At 35.7% G+C, this 14,628-nt stretch overlaps 1 protein-coding gene across 1 annotated transcript in view; it reads left to right on the forward strand.

Moving 5' to 3' along the window:
- Positions 1–14,628, forward strand: part of LOC132704389 (homeobox protein Nkx-2.1-like) — a 92,127-nt gene that overhangs the window by 1,997 nt on the left and 75,502 nt on the right. Inside the window, exons 2-3 of the mRNA XM_060674395.1 lie at positions 414–678; positions 6,354–6,559. Of these exons, the coding sequence (XP_060530378.1) occupies positions 414–678; positions 6,354–6,559 (471 nt within the window). The remainder of the gene's footprint in view (positions 1–413; positions 679–6,353; positions 6,560–14,628) is intronic.

Raw genomic sequence — 14,628 nt, forward strand, 5'->3', positions numbered from 1 at the left:
AGTTTTTCTTCTATAACTCTTCTTTGGACAATCACTTTTTAAAGACCAGCAGTAATCTGCCATCATGTGACAATCCCAGCAACCCTGATACCGTTCTTCGATCAATTTTACATTCTTTTGGAACCGCTCTACCTGTTCTTCACTATAATTCCCTAAATTATCTGGGAATTTACCTAGATGATTGCGAAGATAGTGTAACCTGATACTCATATTTGCTCCTATAATCTGAAAATTTGTCAGCATATTTTGCACAATTTCTTCATAATTGGGTGCTTTATCTTTACCTAGGAAATTTTCGACTACCAATACAAAACTTTCCCAAGCTTGACTTTCCGGAACAGTCATAACCCTGCATTCAAAATTTTGCTGATGTTGTTGTCGAGGTCTCTGCAAAGTTTTTCTCTTTTTTTCAGGTGGCAACTACGGGGAAAGTCCCGTGGTATCGGTGGACCGGGGCGCCGAGCTTCATGGGCTCCTGCCCGAGCTCAATGGCGTCGAACTGGCAATGAGCCTGAGCCCCAAACAGCACCTACACCAGAACAGTCAAGCCCAACAGGCTCTTAGTCACCTGCAACAACTCCACCACTCCACTCCTTTCAGCGTCACCGACATACTCAGTCCTATTGAGGAATCCTACAGGAAGTTGGAGTTAGCTGCCAACCCTCCATCGCCATATAGGCAAGTACCTAATTGCTTTGCTAGTTAACTTACTTTTCTGGTAACTGCTAGTAGGTATAGGTCTTAGACCTGAAAGCGAAGCAAATTTTTCAGAGAAACTTCCACACGCCGACGTTTCGCCCATCATGATGTTGGCTTCTTCAGAGCTTAACTGAAACATTCTACTCTGCACCTGCTTATATTTTGTTAAAGGGGGGCGGAGGATGAACATTGTCTCGAGTGGCTGATGAGTCGCGGTTAAAATTGTTTGGTTGCCATGGTCCATGGACTCCCGCATTTTTCCGGGTTCGGTTTCATGATTGTGTTCGGCACCTGCTGCTGTCTTAAGGCTCTTTCGTATTTCAAAATAAATAACAACTAAATATTCAGATTTTCACGAAATTACATATTTTCACATGACAATTGTTACGACAACACCGTGTCTTTATCAAAAAGACATTAAAACCTTAATTAATGTTGTATCTACAGGTGTCTACAGGTTAAAATGCGGATCTTGTCCTAAAATTTATATTGGAAAAACAGGTAGATCCTTCAAGAAACGCGTTAACGAACATAAAAGAGCGTTTAAAAACAATAGTCACAGACAAAAACATTTTTGACGACAATTTTGATATTTTACATACAGCCACAAAAAGCAGAAAATTAAATTTATTGGAAGCCATGGAGATTAACAAAATGAGACATTCAAATGTATTGCTTAACGATCAATTAGATTTAAATATTTTTCCATTATTAAACTTAAATTCACACAACAACATTAATTAAGGTTTTATTGTCGTTTCTCGGTATATACAGGAGCAGGTAGTGTGTAAATATGACATTTGATAAAGACACGGTGTCATCGAAACAATTGTCATGTGAAAATATATAATTTCGTGAAAATCTGAACTTTTAGTTCTTATTTATTTTGTTAAATGGATTTTCATCTAGTAAAAGCCACCTCAGTTCAATTCTTTCATATTTTTTGAGATTAGAGGATGTTTTTCGTCCTGTCACTTCAATATGTTTTTCGCCGTATATGCGTGGAATTCTGCAAACTCCCGGCATCTCAAACGGAATTTTGTCTTTGACGAATAGAAGATGTTGAGAAGTCTTCGGACAAGTACTAAAGTTATAACGTTATATATTTCTTAAAAACTTTTCATATGTGGTCGATGATGTTTTGAATGTAAAGAAGTGCGTGGTTGCTTTCGGACTCATTGTCTTTGGGAGGTTATGGTGAAGTGTATTTTGTGATAGAACGCTTAATATCTCTCTCTGTGGAAATTATTAGCGAGAAGAGCAGATGTATGTATGTTTTACGGTTAAGTTAACAAGAGAGTTGATAACCGATGATTTTTAGACCGGATGGTGTAAACACAATGACCCAATGTTAGGTCTGATGTTCTATTGGTAAGAATATATAAGAAGAATGCAATGGGGAAACGCATGTTCGGGTTACGGCTAAGAAGGAAAAAGGGTTTCTTGACTATGAAGCTAAATAACAAAAGTATCATCAACGTAGCGGTTTCATAATTTTGGTTTTAGACCTTCCACCTTTCTTCTCAAAAACTTCCATAAACATATTCGCTTGACTGGTGACAATATAGAACCCATAGCTATCCCCTACGTTTGTTCATAAATTTGAAAATTGAAATTGAAACATTGAAAATTGAAATAAAAGGAATTAAGTACGAAACTATCGGTTTTCCCTGCAAAGGGATTTAATATGGAACCTAGATAGCAACCATACAATCTTAGGTGCGGCTAGAGTAGAATGCGAGTCAGCTTGAGCTAAGCTCTGAAGAAGTCAACAGGATGATTGGCGAAACGTCAGCAAGTTCGACTTAACCAAAAAGTCGGCGCAGGAGGAATCCAAAAGATTTGTAAATAGAAACGAAGATGTGTATAAATTTGATTAAAAAAATTATTTTGCATACACAAAATTAACAAAATTGAAATGTAGGTATAGATGACAGATGACTTTAAACGATCACCGACAAGTCCGAATCCCCAATTATTCGTAAATATTCCGAAATTTTTCATTAAAATGAATGATGCATTTTAACAAAATATCCGAAAGGGAAATAAAAATCAATGCTGGAGAGCGACTTTCATATAACTACCTTATCGCGGGACCTAAAAGTGAACATATTGCTTAAGGTGATTCTTTTCGCTATGGCCCCTATCAAATTTTTGATTTAAAATGGAACACCCTGTATATTAATAATAATTCAGATCGACCTCCGATACTCAGCTTTCAGAGTTCTTAATATTCATCTTCATTATTTGATATTTTCTGCTTTTTGTTTCAATTTTTCTTTGCGGATATGCGCATAAAAAAGATTTTTTTATTTATTTTGATTATTATTGTTATAAATTTTTTATTAGTTTGCAAAAATTGCACTTTTAAGTGAAAAAAAAAATCTACAGTATTACCATACTGAAAGGCGACTACAACGATATAATACGAGGGATACTATAAATCACCTTTTTGGATTATTGCTTATTATCTTCAACACGAGATGATAAGGACGATACGTTTAATTAAGGAGTTTGATGCTGTATACACGAAAATATAAGATTTCAGATTTCACAAAGATTTCACAGGTTTCTGAATGATTTTACTGAATTTACTCATAACATCACTAATACATTCACTGACATGACCGTCGGAATTGACAAACGTCAAAAAGCCTTGCGATAAAATCTCCGAAAACATCCGAAGTAGCTCAGCTCCACAGGACAAGAAACTCACGTGGGAAAGTGACGCCTTTCGCAAGCTACATCGGTGTATAATTAGATATTTTACATCAACGAGTAATATGCAGAGTTTACCAAACGCGTGGCATACTATATACTTTTTCTACGACCGTCACGACAAAATCACAATTTAACAAATTAGAAATAATAACAGATTATAGGATTACTAAATTACGTACCATTAAAGCAAAATATTTACTAGTTGTCATTAAACCTATTAGTTTATCGTTCTGAACGGTTCTGCTATTGTTGTGTCCTTTTAACTGTGTACGTTAGACTGAGAGAGATGTATTATTGGATATGTCATATAAACAATGCAATAATCACAACTTTAAAACGTTATGTTGTTTATTTAACTGTAATAGGAAGAAAAATCATACAAGAATAGAGCTTTTAAGAGCAAGAAAAAGCAGGTCCTAACCTTCAATTTTGTTTTGTTTGTACTGATACAGGGATGTTTGAAAATGGTACAATTGGTACTGTAAAAACCACTAAAGTTCATGCGAACGATATGTAAAATTTCTGTTGAAAACTGAAATTATAAATGTCACTTTACTTACCGACTAGCCCACTAGATTTTATTTGTAACTTATAGCACGTAGTATTTAAATTGTCTGATATATTGCGTAACATTTTTCTGTGTATTAGTTTTTGAGTACATTTTTGCAAAACAACACGAATACATGCGCTGACATAACCATCAGAATGGCAAACGTCAAAATTCAAACCGTGCGGTAAAATCACCGAAAACATCCGATTGCTCGCAAACTCGTGCGAAGTGGGAAACGAAACTAGATCGGTAATGTAATGTAATTAGGCATTTTATTGGCGGGAGTAGAAAAAGGCCGGCAAAGCGTTTCCGTGGAGAAAGAATTTTCCTCGACAGAGAATAATTACGATTTGTTTACATTAAAATGTTTTTAAAATACATCTGATAATATTTACAGTGACTCAACTTAAAAGATTCAGTTGCAATTTAATTAATCAAAGAGCAAAACCTATCATAAATGTGTTTGTTTAAAAGTTGTCAATTATTTTAAATAAATCATTGCGGTCATAGTAAAATTGTATTTAGGTACCTTTTACTCTGAAAATTGCATGCGGCGATTATCATAAATCATAAAGGTTAATAAAAACGTGTGCCCAATTGCTCTCACAGCTAAAATTATCGATGATTTGCAATGCAATACATTCGGTAAACTTTTTAATTCACTCGTTTATTAAACACTCGCTTAGCTCGTGTCAAATAAACTCGTGAGTCAAATGCCGTTTACAGCACTTGTATTTATTTGTTATTGTACTTGGTATTTATTTGTTATTATACGATGGAAAGTCATTCTTCATTAAAAGTTCAGCTTGTTGAGAAAACTAATTTACTACATAAATATTTCCAATCAGATGTGCAATCAAATAGAAAATACCTTAAGAGAGAACTGTTATACAGAACACATTTTCTCAACAAGCAGAGCTGTTATTAAAGACCGACATTTTGTCGTCTATTTAAAATGAAATAATTTTTTCCTGTTGCACCCTCGATTCGCGCACACACTGCATATACGAGGTTAGCGCCAAAATTTCCTGGCCCGACATAGATGCAGTTCCAGTATCACGATAAACATTTGTCTTCTTTTAAATATATATCTTAGTAGGCTGCGAAAAAAAAAATGAACTCTTGCGTCAAACAGTTTTTTATTGACAGCATTTTAAACAAGACGTGTCCGAAAAATGTCGCAAATAACGCAAACTGAGTATAGAGCAGTCATAAAGTTTTTGACAAAAGAAGAAAAGTACGGCCAAAGTACTCCTTCGAATTCTGTAGTGAAAGAATAGGCAAAACGTTTTCGAATGGGGCAAGAGTCCCTTGAAGATGATTCAAGAACTGGTCGACCAATGGAGGTCATAACGGAAGATATTGTTGCGATTGTGGAAGAGGTGGTATTGAGTGATCGACGCTTAAAGGTCAAGGAAATCTCAGAAATTACTCTAAGCTTTCTGATACAAGTGTTCGTCGAATCCTGCATGATCATTTAGGTTAGTGCAAGATGGGTTCCTAAAAACCTTTCGGCTATTCGAAAACAACGCCGTGTCGAGTGTGCGCGGTTGTTTTTTTTGTGGGTTGGAACCGAAGCCTGTGATAGAAACTATTATGACGAGAGACGAAACTATGGTTCTCTATTATGATCCTCTATCGAAAAAAGAATCAATGAAGTGGCGTCGTAAGGGTGAAGCACCTCCAAGAAAATTCAGAGTCTGCCAGTCAACAAAAAAGGTGATGGCCACGATCTTTTGGGATTGTGAAGGAATTTTTTTGATAGATTTTAAAGAAATTAATACCACTGTCAATGGTAAATATTACGCAACATTATTACATAAATTGCGAGACTGCATACGTGTAAAACGTCGAGGAAAACTGACCAGAGGCGTGCGTCTTTTGCACGATGACGCACCTGTCCATACTGCTGTTGTTGCACAAGCTGCTATTTTAGAGTATGGGTTCCAACGGATAGATCCTCCTCCCTATAGTCCAGATATTGCCCCCAGCGACTATTATTTGTTTGGATATTTGAAAAAGGACTTACGTGGACGACGGTTTAACGACGCAGTTGAGTTAAAATAGGCTGTTTTAGCTTATTTCGCAGACAAACCGAAAGAATATTTTTTAAAAGGATTGAGTTGTTAATAAAGAGATGTAATAAGTGTATTGAAGTTAAGGGGGATCATACTGAAAAATAATAAAAAATTGTTACTTTACTTTGTTTATTTCATATTCAGGCCGGGAAATTTTGGCGCTGCCCTCGTACGCATTAATTTCTCAATGCATTTTAAAAATTAAATAAATTACAATTTTTTGCAAATTTAACAAAATTTTATTTAATACTAACATGTGCATAATAAGTTATCTCGTATTACCGATATTATGTTTGTCGTTGCAGATCCACTTCGAGTGGCAGTAGTATTAATTCTCCGGGAGCTATCGGTCCAACCGGAAGCGGAAGCGGCTGCAGCATGAATGGAGGTTACCCCGTCATGGGACAGTTCGGCGGTGGCCAGTACTGTCCGGTGTCGGAGAACATCGGACTCGCCCCCCATTACTCGTCCGGATGGTACCAGAGTTCAGCGGCGGATCCTCGATTCGCAAGTAAGTTTCTCTCGTGTAGTGGACTCAATTTTAAGATTTTCAGTAACTTAAACCGAATACTGTATTGCGGTAACGACATATCGGGCATAACGAACAAAATGATAATAATGTGATAATAGTATATTGTGGAACAAGTGCGGTAAATGGCATTTGACTCACGAGCTTATTTGACACGAGCGGAGCGCAGCGGAGCGAGTGTTTAATAAACAAGTGACGTAAAAAGTTTACCGAACGGGTTGCATACTATACTTTTTCTACGACCGTTAGTTTTTTTGGTACATTTTCGCAAAACAACACGAACACATTCACTGACATGACCGCCAGAATTGACAAACGTCAAAATTCAAAGCGTGGGGAGTATCTCCGAAAACATCCGATTGCTCCCAAATGCGTGCGGTAAAATCCCGGAAATGTCCGAAGTGGCTCGGATTCGTGGGAAAGGAAACTGACGCTTTCCGCACGCTCGATCGGTGTGTAATTAGGTATTTTACAGACGGGAGTAGAAAATCAGTTGTTGGGAACAGCAGTATACCGTTTCCAGACACAGTAGGAAACCGATCTTTCAAACAATGCTCTGTGATGCGGGAAATAAGTCCCCTATATCGATGATTCAAAGTGTGGACATCAGTTCGGTATTTTGTTTTTCCCAAAAGATATGAATGGCAGGCATTTAAAATTATATTTTGTCTATACTGTCTACGTTTCTCCATATATCGAAAATTTGCTTAATGGAGTTTATACGATATGCGATAACATCGCTTGACACTGTACTCTCTGTTTATGGTTATATTTTCTTGATCCCAACAAGGACCATAATGCGAATCTTCTTCGTCTTCTTCATGTGCCGTGTCCGTCATCGAACATTGGCTATCATATTGGCTATAAAAACTTTATTCCCGGCAGCTCTAAATAAGGCTGTACTTGACATATGTAACCATTCCCGTCAACTTTGAAGCCATGACATTGTCTGCGACCTCGCCTTATTCTTCCTTCTATCTTGCCCTGCATAATTAAGTGGAGAGCATTATAGGGCTCAGGATGTCGCACTCCATGAGAAAAATATTCTAGTTTTTTGGTCTTAATCAATTTAGTAGTAGTAGTCTGTTGTAGTCTTTTCCGCAGTATTTTCATCAGCGTCCAGTTTTCCATCCCATAGAGCACAGTCGAGAATATGTAACAACTTGTAAGCCTCAACCTAAGTTCGATGTTCAGGTTTCTGCACTTTCTAGCACTTTCTTCATTCGGAAAAAAGCAGCTCTAGCTTTTCTATACGAATTTTGATTTCTTGGCTCATACCTCAGTTGTTTATTTTAGAGCCCAGGTACGTAATATTGTCTACCTGCTCAAGCAGGACTCCATCTGCATAATTAAAATGAGAAAGTACCAGCGGTTAGTTATTAAAAGGTGACGACTGGGATAAACACTATCAAGGTTTAGTCCCAAATTGTGTGGTAATTCGAAAGTGAGGTCTAGTTACCTCCTTATATTGAACAAATAATATAAAGTAAGATTTGATAGCATTTATTTCGAGTTGATGCGAGTCTAAAAACTCTTCAACGCGCTTGAATATCCTTGTCTATAATTTCCATAGGTTGCTGGAAAATTTATATTTGGGTATCATAAGCGTAGGAATAAATCTTGAAGCCCTGGAAATTACTATTCCAACTGCATGTATAGATATTAAAAAGGAGATGCTCTAATATTGAGCCTTGGGGTACCCTACACGGAATAGTAACATTCCTTGACTCTCCTTTAGATGTTGCGACAAACTGAAAGTGGTGAACCACAGTAACTACGCATAAAAGAGATTGATTTGGTTGAAATCGGAAGTATCGTTTAATCTCCATATAAATTTAACAAGTATACGAGCTGTGTTCAAAAAGTAAGGATACTTTTAAGTTATATCAAAAAGTATTTATTTATTTATCAAAATTATGGTGTCCCCTTTAAAGTAATCGCGTCCAGATATAATACACTTGTGCCAACGGTTTTTCCGATTCTCGAAGAACTTCTGGTATAGCCTTGAGTTCTTACAGGGATTTCTTCTTTATCTCTTCAATCGTTCCAAACCTTCGTGCTTTCATGGATTTCTTGAGTTTTGGGAACAGAAAACAGTCGCAGGGGACCAAATCCGGTGAATATGATGGCTGAGGCCAAAAAGTTTGCCACAAGCAACATTGAGTGAGCAGGTGAATTATTGCGATGCAAAATCCATAAAATGTTTTCCCACAATTTCGAATATTTCTTTCGCATTGCTTCTCAAACGAAACATAACTCCAAGGTAACACTCTTTATTGACCGTACGACCTTGTGGCCCACGATTCGTCACCAGTTATGACTTTTTTGAGCGTATCAGGATCATCATTAACGTCATTTTGTTCAAAATTAAATGGTTGTGAAACAAATTTTGCTCCTACACGTTTCATGAACAAAACTTCGGAAAAAATTGCATGGTACGTGAATATAACGGTTTCATCAGTTATTGACGTACTGAGGCATCTTCTCGGCCATATTGGAGCAGCTTGTACCTCTCATAAAAATTTTTTTTGCTCAAAGTAGATTCTACATATATCAACATTTCAATTATTTTGCAGCACTGTATTTCATTTTTTACACAAAATTTTATGCAGCAGAAAATCGCCGAGAAAACAAAACACCCTTCTCTCTCACAAAAAGAGAGTAGATATGCAAAATGACTGAAACCGTGGACATACGTTAGGGACATGTGTACCAACATAACAAAAAAAATACCAACTATCGAATGATAGCCCGCCCAATTACAAAAAAATCACCTTACTTTTTGAACAAAGAACCGTAAAGTGTTCAGTGTAAAAGCGAAGAAGAAAATTGTAGATGGTTTGAACTGTGGAGCAAAAAATCTGCTATAGCAGCTGCTAGAGGAGCTTCTCTAGGCGTAAATTTGAACACTTAAGCTATAAATGTACATATCCGTTTCTGTTCTATTTCTATTTTCTTTTATTCGATTTGATTTGATGTAATATATTTAATTTAATTTAATCATTTTAATTAATATAACTAATTTAATTAATTTATTTAGTTTAAATAATTTAATTAATTTAATTTAACCAACGGAAACGGAACGGAAATAGCGACATATTGGATATAGTCCATAGCAGCTTTTTTATTTTTTTATCAAGTTTCTCATTGTGCTGTTGCAATAATTTGGGAAACTTGGGACAAAATCTAAAGTTATTCAAGCTCCAATATAACGACAAAGAAAATCAGAAAATCAAATTTTCAAAATATCGCTTTCCTTAAGCGGTTCAAAATTCAGAGAAATCGCAACATGTCTATTAATGGACCAGCGCTCCGGTTAAAAAAAAACAATTGTCTTCAAAAACGGGAGTACGAAAATTCAATAAAAAGTTTGTCGCTTACTGAAAATTTCAATACAAAAAAACGCAATTTTTTTATCTAAGGTCGAAAGAAAACATGGATAAAAAAATTGGAAATTATCATCAAGTAATTTTTTTGAATTTCCGCAGTTTTTTCGATATTACATAACTCGTAATTTCCCATTTCGCGGGTACAATAACCTCACTAATGATTTTTATTCCACTATATACTTTTTACAAACATTTCCGCAAACACCCTGTATCGCTGCCAGCATCACCGCTCTTTTTTTAAATCGGCTTTTCATTCGCGGTCGGTAAATAAATCGAAAAATCATAAAACGCGATTTATCATTTCGATTTTGTTTACATTCAGGGGTTTTACGGGCGGCGTTTAGAATACAATACAAGCCTGTCCTCCCTCACCCGGCGTTCTGCACGAATCGTCGATAAACACACCTGAATGGGGCCTTTGTTCCTCTCTTGTTTTGATACCGGTTCGACTTCCTGCGATGGGGGTACCAGATAAGTTTATACCGATCCGGTATTTGAAAATATAACGGCAAATGATTTAGTTGCGATTTTTTGATTTTTATGTTTCATTATAGACACAAAAAAGTCCTGGAAAAATAACCTTTAAAAGACGAAAGACAAGTCTGACATACGAACCATCATTTCTTATTCTTTGCGCACATGAAAGTGAACTTTGATGCAAATATAACGGCAACATAAAAAAGTTTGTTTTCTTTTGTTGGTATCTAATATGATTTATGATTTTTTTTATCGATTGTGACTCTAGACGCCGTTATTTCTGTCCATTTAGGCGTTAGTAAATAATATATTTCAAAATTAAATTATTTTTTAAAATAGAAATAATTTGTTTGTTAAGTATTTTATTTATTTTAATTTCATTTTATATATTTATTAATTCTGGTTTCAATAACTCGGACTGAGATAGTTTTATGGCTCTGTAAACAAAAGAGTTGACAACCGATGATTTTTGGGCCGGATGGTGATGTGTCCATGCATTAAGGTATCGGTCTGTGTGCGTAGGTTTTCTGTAAACACAATGACCCAATGTTGTCATTATGCGCCGTATTATCCCAAAAGAGGAAATCATTTCAAATGTCGAGTATATCCTAAACAAACTAAATCCTTAAAATATCAAAACTCCGTAAATGTAATATTGCAAAACCTGAACGCATTGCCCTAATCTAAAATATAATCCCGACATCGTAATCTTAAAAGCAGATAAACGAAATGCTACGGTGGTCATGAACACAAATGAAGATCAGGAAAAGATTCAAGATATTCTTATAGACGGATCAAATGGTCAACTTAAAAAAGATCCTACGTTATCTATGGAACTCATCCTTAAATCTATCATTAAGGCTTCTTCTCTATCAGACTCCGTGAAAAAATATATCAGCCCTCATGACTCTAAAATACTTCGTCTCTACGGATTCCCAAGGATTCACAAACAAGGATTACCCCTTCGACCTATTGTCAACATAATTGGTTCTGCAACATATTCTCTAGTAAAATATCTATCTTCTCTCACCTTAATTGAAAAATGGTTGTCTGGAATATATTTTTCTTATAACGGTAAAATTTTTGAACAAACGGGTTCTCCACTATCACCAGTCAACATTGGGTCATTGTGTTTACAGAAAACCTACCCACATGACACATGACCATCCGGCCCAAACATCATCGGTTATCAAATCTCTTGTTCATAGAGCCGTAAAACTGTAAAGAATACATTGGAGAGACCGGACGAAAAATATCAACTAGGCATCGGCAGTAATAAATAATAACACTAAAACTCTTGCATGTAATCAATTCTTCTACCAACGGAAAATTTGAGAGTCTATAGAAATGTATAAGCAACCAAATAATCTTAACCGCGACTCAGGTCTCTATCTGTCACCAATATGGGAATCAGTCATCCGAGACGATGTTTATGCCCTTCATTTAGCTCCACCCCCCTCAAACAATACAGAGCAAAATGCGAGTCAGTTTCAGTCAAGCTCTGAAGAAGTCAACAGGATGATTGGCGAAACGTTAGCTAGTTCGAGTCAACAAAAACCGACGCAGAAAGAATCCAGAAGTTTTATAAAATCTCCTCAAAAAAAGAATAACAATTTTGAGGATTTGTGATTCTGCTTAAAGCAACACCCCGTAGACCTACGAATTTATTTTTTTGTAAACTGTGGTTCTTTTAATAGCGTAACCTTAGTTTTATAAGCAATATTCTTCAAATTAAAATTTTTTTCAAGTCGTTATTACACGATAAATGAATGACAGCTACAGTTCGATACATCTATAGCGATTAAATTCTTGTAACTAAGTATGCCGGACGTTAATCCGAGCCTGGCGAATTAATTAAAACAATTAATTCGAATAAAACGCAATCTATGTATACATTCGTCACTCCTTCCTTCATCTCGTCCGGAATCCTGTTTACACGGTTACCGTATATCAAAGTGGCCCTATTTCTCCGGTTAATAAAACCCGATCGGAAAAGAATGACGTCTCGAGTTACGATTTACAATTCGAGCAATAATATTGAGCCCCCCGGAGCCCCGTGGGGTGGCGTATCGTGTTATTATCCTTAATACGTTTCGACGAGCCTGAGACACGGCGTCGCTATCCGGTTACCAAAGCGACCTCTCACGTTGACACACGTGTACTTTGAGCGTCTCCAGGGCCGGACTTTATATTGTTTTTTAAATATTTTTTTTGATGGTATGGAAGAATTAACTGCTTAAATGAAAAATTTGTATTAAGCATTTTTAAAAATCCCATTTAATACAGGGTGTCCACTATTAGATGATGTACGTGATCATTTTCGACTTTTTTTTAACGTTTGAGAAAAAAGCGTCAAATCTAAAAGTGATTCAAAAAATAGTAATCTATATGCAAGATATACACACAGATAAAAGCTATAGAAGAGTTTTTGATTCATATCTTAGGCGGCTGTGAGTAGGTCGTCATCAAAAAGCAAAATGTTTGTTTATACTTGACAGTGACAGTTACAGATTTAGCAAAACTGTGCTTTTTGTATCGCTAACCAAATTAGAGGGATAAATTGGCTCACTTTCATTGAAACTATACAAGAATTTCAACAAGTATTGGGCCCAGCCAGTAAGAAGAAAACATTTGGTATATTATTATGTCGTAATACCAGTATCCTATACCTAAATTCACTAGTTTTCGAAATTTAAAAACTTTAAAAAATATTCTACTATGTAGCTATTCAGGTTTCCAAATGGAATTGTTTCCTTCAGTACATCTGATGTATGTTCTTGGTAATCTTTCTAAAGCGGCAGGGATACATTGGGAATATTCTCCACTTAGAATTCGAACTTCTGTCCTAATCAGTTTTTTTGGATGCTCTCTGTTTTCGATGGTACTTCGTTTACACGATCTTTCAGAGTTGCCCATAAAAATGCGTTCAATCCATCGGCATCAGATCAGGATTGTTGGGTGGCCATTTGATTGTTCCAATTCATTGGGAGCTCGTCCGTATAGTTTTCTAATTCGTTCCGAAGGAAATTTCGATAACCGTTATCGTTTAAAGAAATGAGGACCTAGCGTACACCACACACTTACAGTTTTGACGTCTTTGCTTGCAGCAATTTCCAGTTTTCCTTTCCAAAAAATACTTTTTAAATAAGTATAATTTCTATTGATTATTTCCAATATTGTATGGCAAAACTAAACCCTTTTTTTTCGATACCTAGGCATAATTTTTTGGTAAGCCTAATTTTGAATGCGTTTTATCGTGCTTTTTTGAGAGTGGTTTGAATCTTCTCGTACAATATATTTTTTTGATCAATTAACTCTCCTTTCATGCTTTCCGATATTTTTGTTATAGAAATATTGCGATTGCAATTTTTGTTAAAGTCCTTTAATCGCTATCTTTCCAGTGTTCCCTTTTTTCTAGCTAGGCTGGATGTTTGTCGAAACTTTTCATAGATTCGATGAAAAGTTTCTTTCTTGTCTGGAACGTCGATTCAAGGGCTAATTACAGGTAGTTCGCTTTGAGCCATTTTAGCCCTTATTTTTGCTTTAACACACGTTTCCAAAATTCATTGTTTTCTCTTTCAGAATAAGGCGTTTTATAATGAAAAGAATGTAAGTGTTGCTAAATGTGTAAATTGTAATCGTCACTGTTAGTTATTAAGAAACAATTCTAGAATATTATTTTATCTCAAAAACTATTGGATGTGGGTATAGGACATATTATATAAGAAATGTGCGGTGCATGTGTTCATGAAAAAATATATAATCTTTATCTGATGCGAATTTGTATGATGAAGAAAAGTAGGGTATGTATTTGATGCCATATGTATGATCTAGCTTTTTTTTTGTTGTAAATCGATACCCTTACGTAGATACAGCTTGAAAAAGGAAAATGTCAATTTTTGATAAACCACAATATATGGGTAAAACAATATGGCGATGCTAAAAATGACTTTATAAAAAAAATGTAGGCCTACTATGTTGCGTACGGCCGAAGTCAAGTTTCGTTTTCCTTATGCACGCCATATTGAATTTCTGAATTTGCAAGATCCTGTTTGAAAATAATTTTGAATTCAAATTCAAACATTCGTTCAATTTTAAAAACAAAAGTTATTGAGAAGGAATTTTTATCTGATCTGATGTTGTATGATCATGGGGATATTGGAAATCGTAAGAGATACAACGTCG

This window comes from Cylas formicarius, unplaced genomic scaffold (assembly GCF_029955315.1).
Source record: "Cylas formicarius isolate icCylForm1 unplaced genomic scaffold, icCylForm1.1 PGA_scaffold_10__41_contigs__length_53128322, whole genome shotgun sequence".
Classification (NCBI taxonomy): Eukaryota; Metazoa; Arthropoda; class Insecta; order Coleoptera; family Brentidae; genus Cylas; species Cylas formicarius.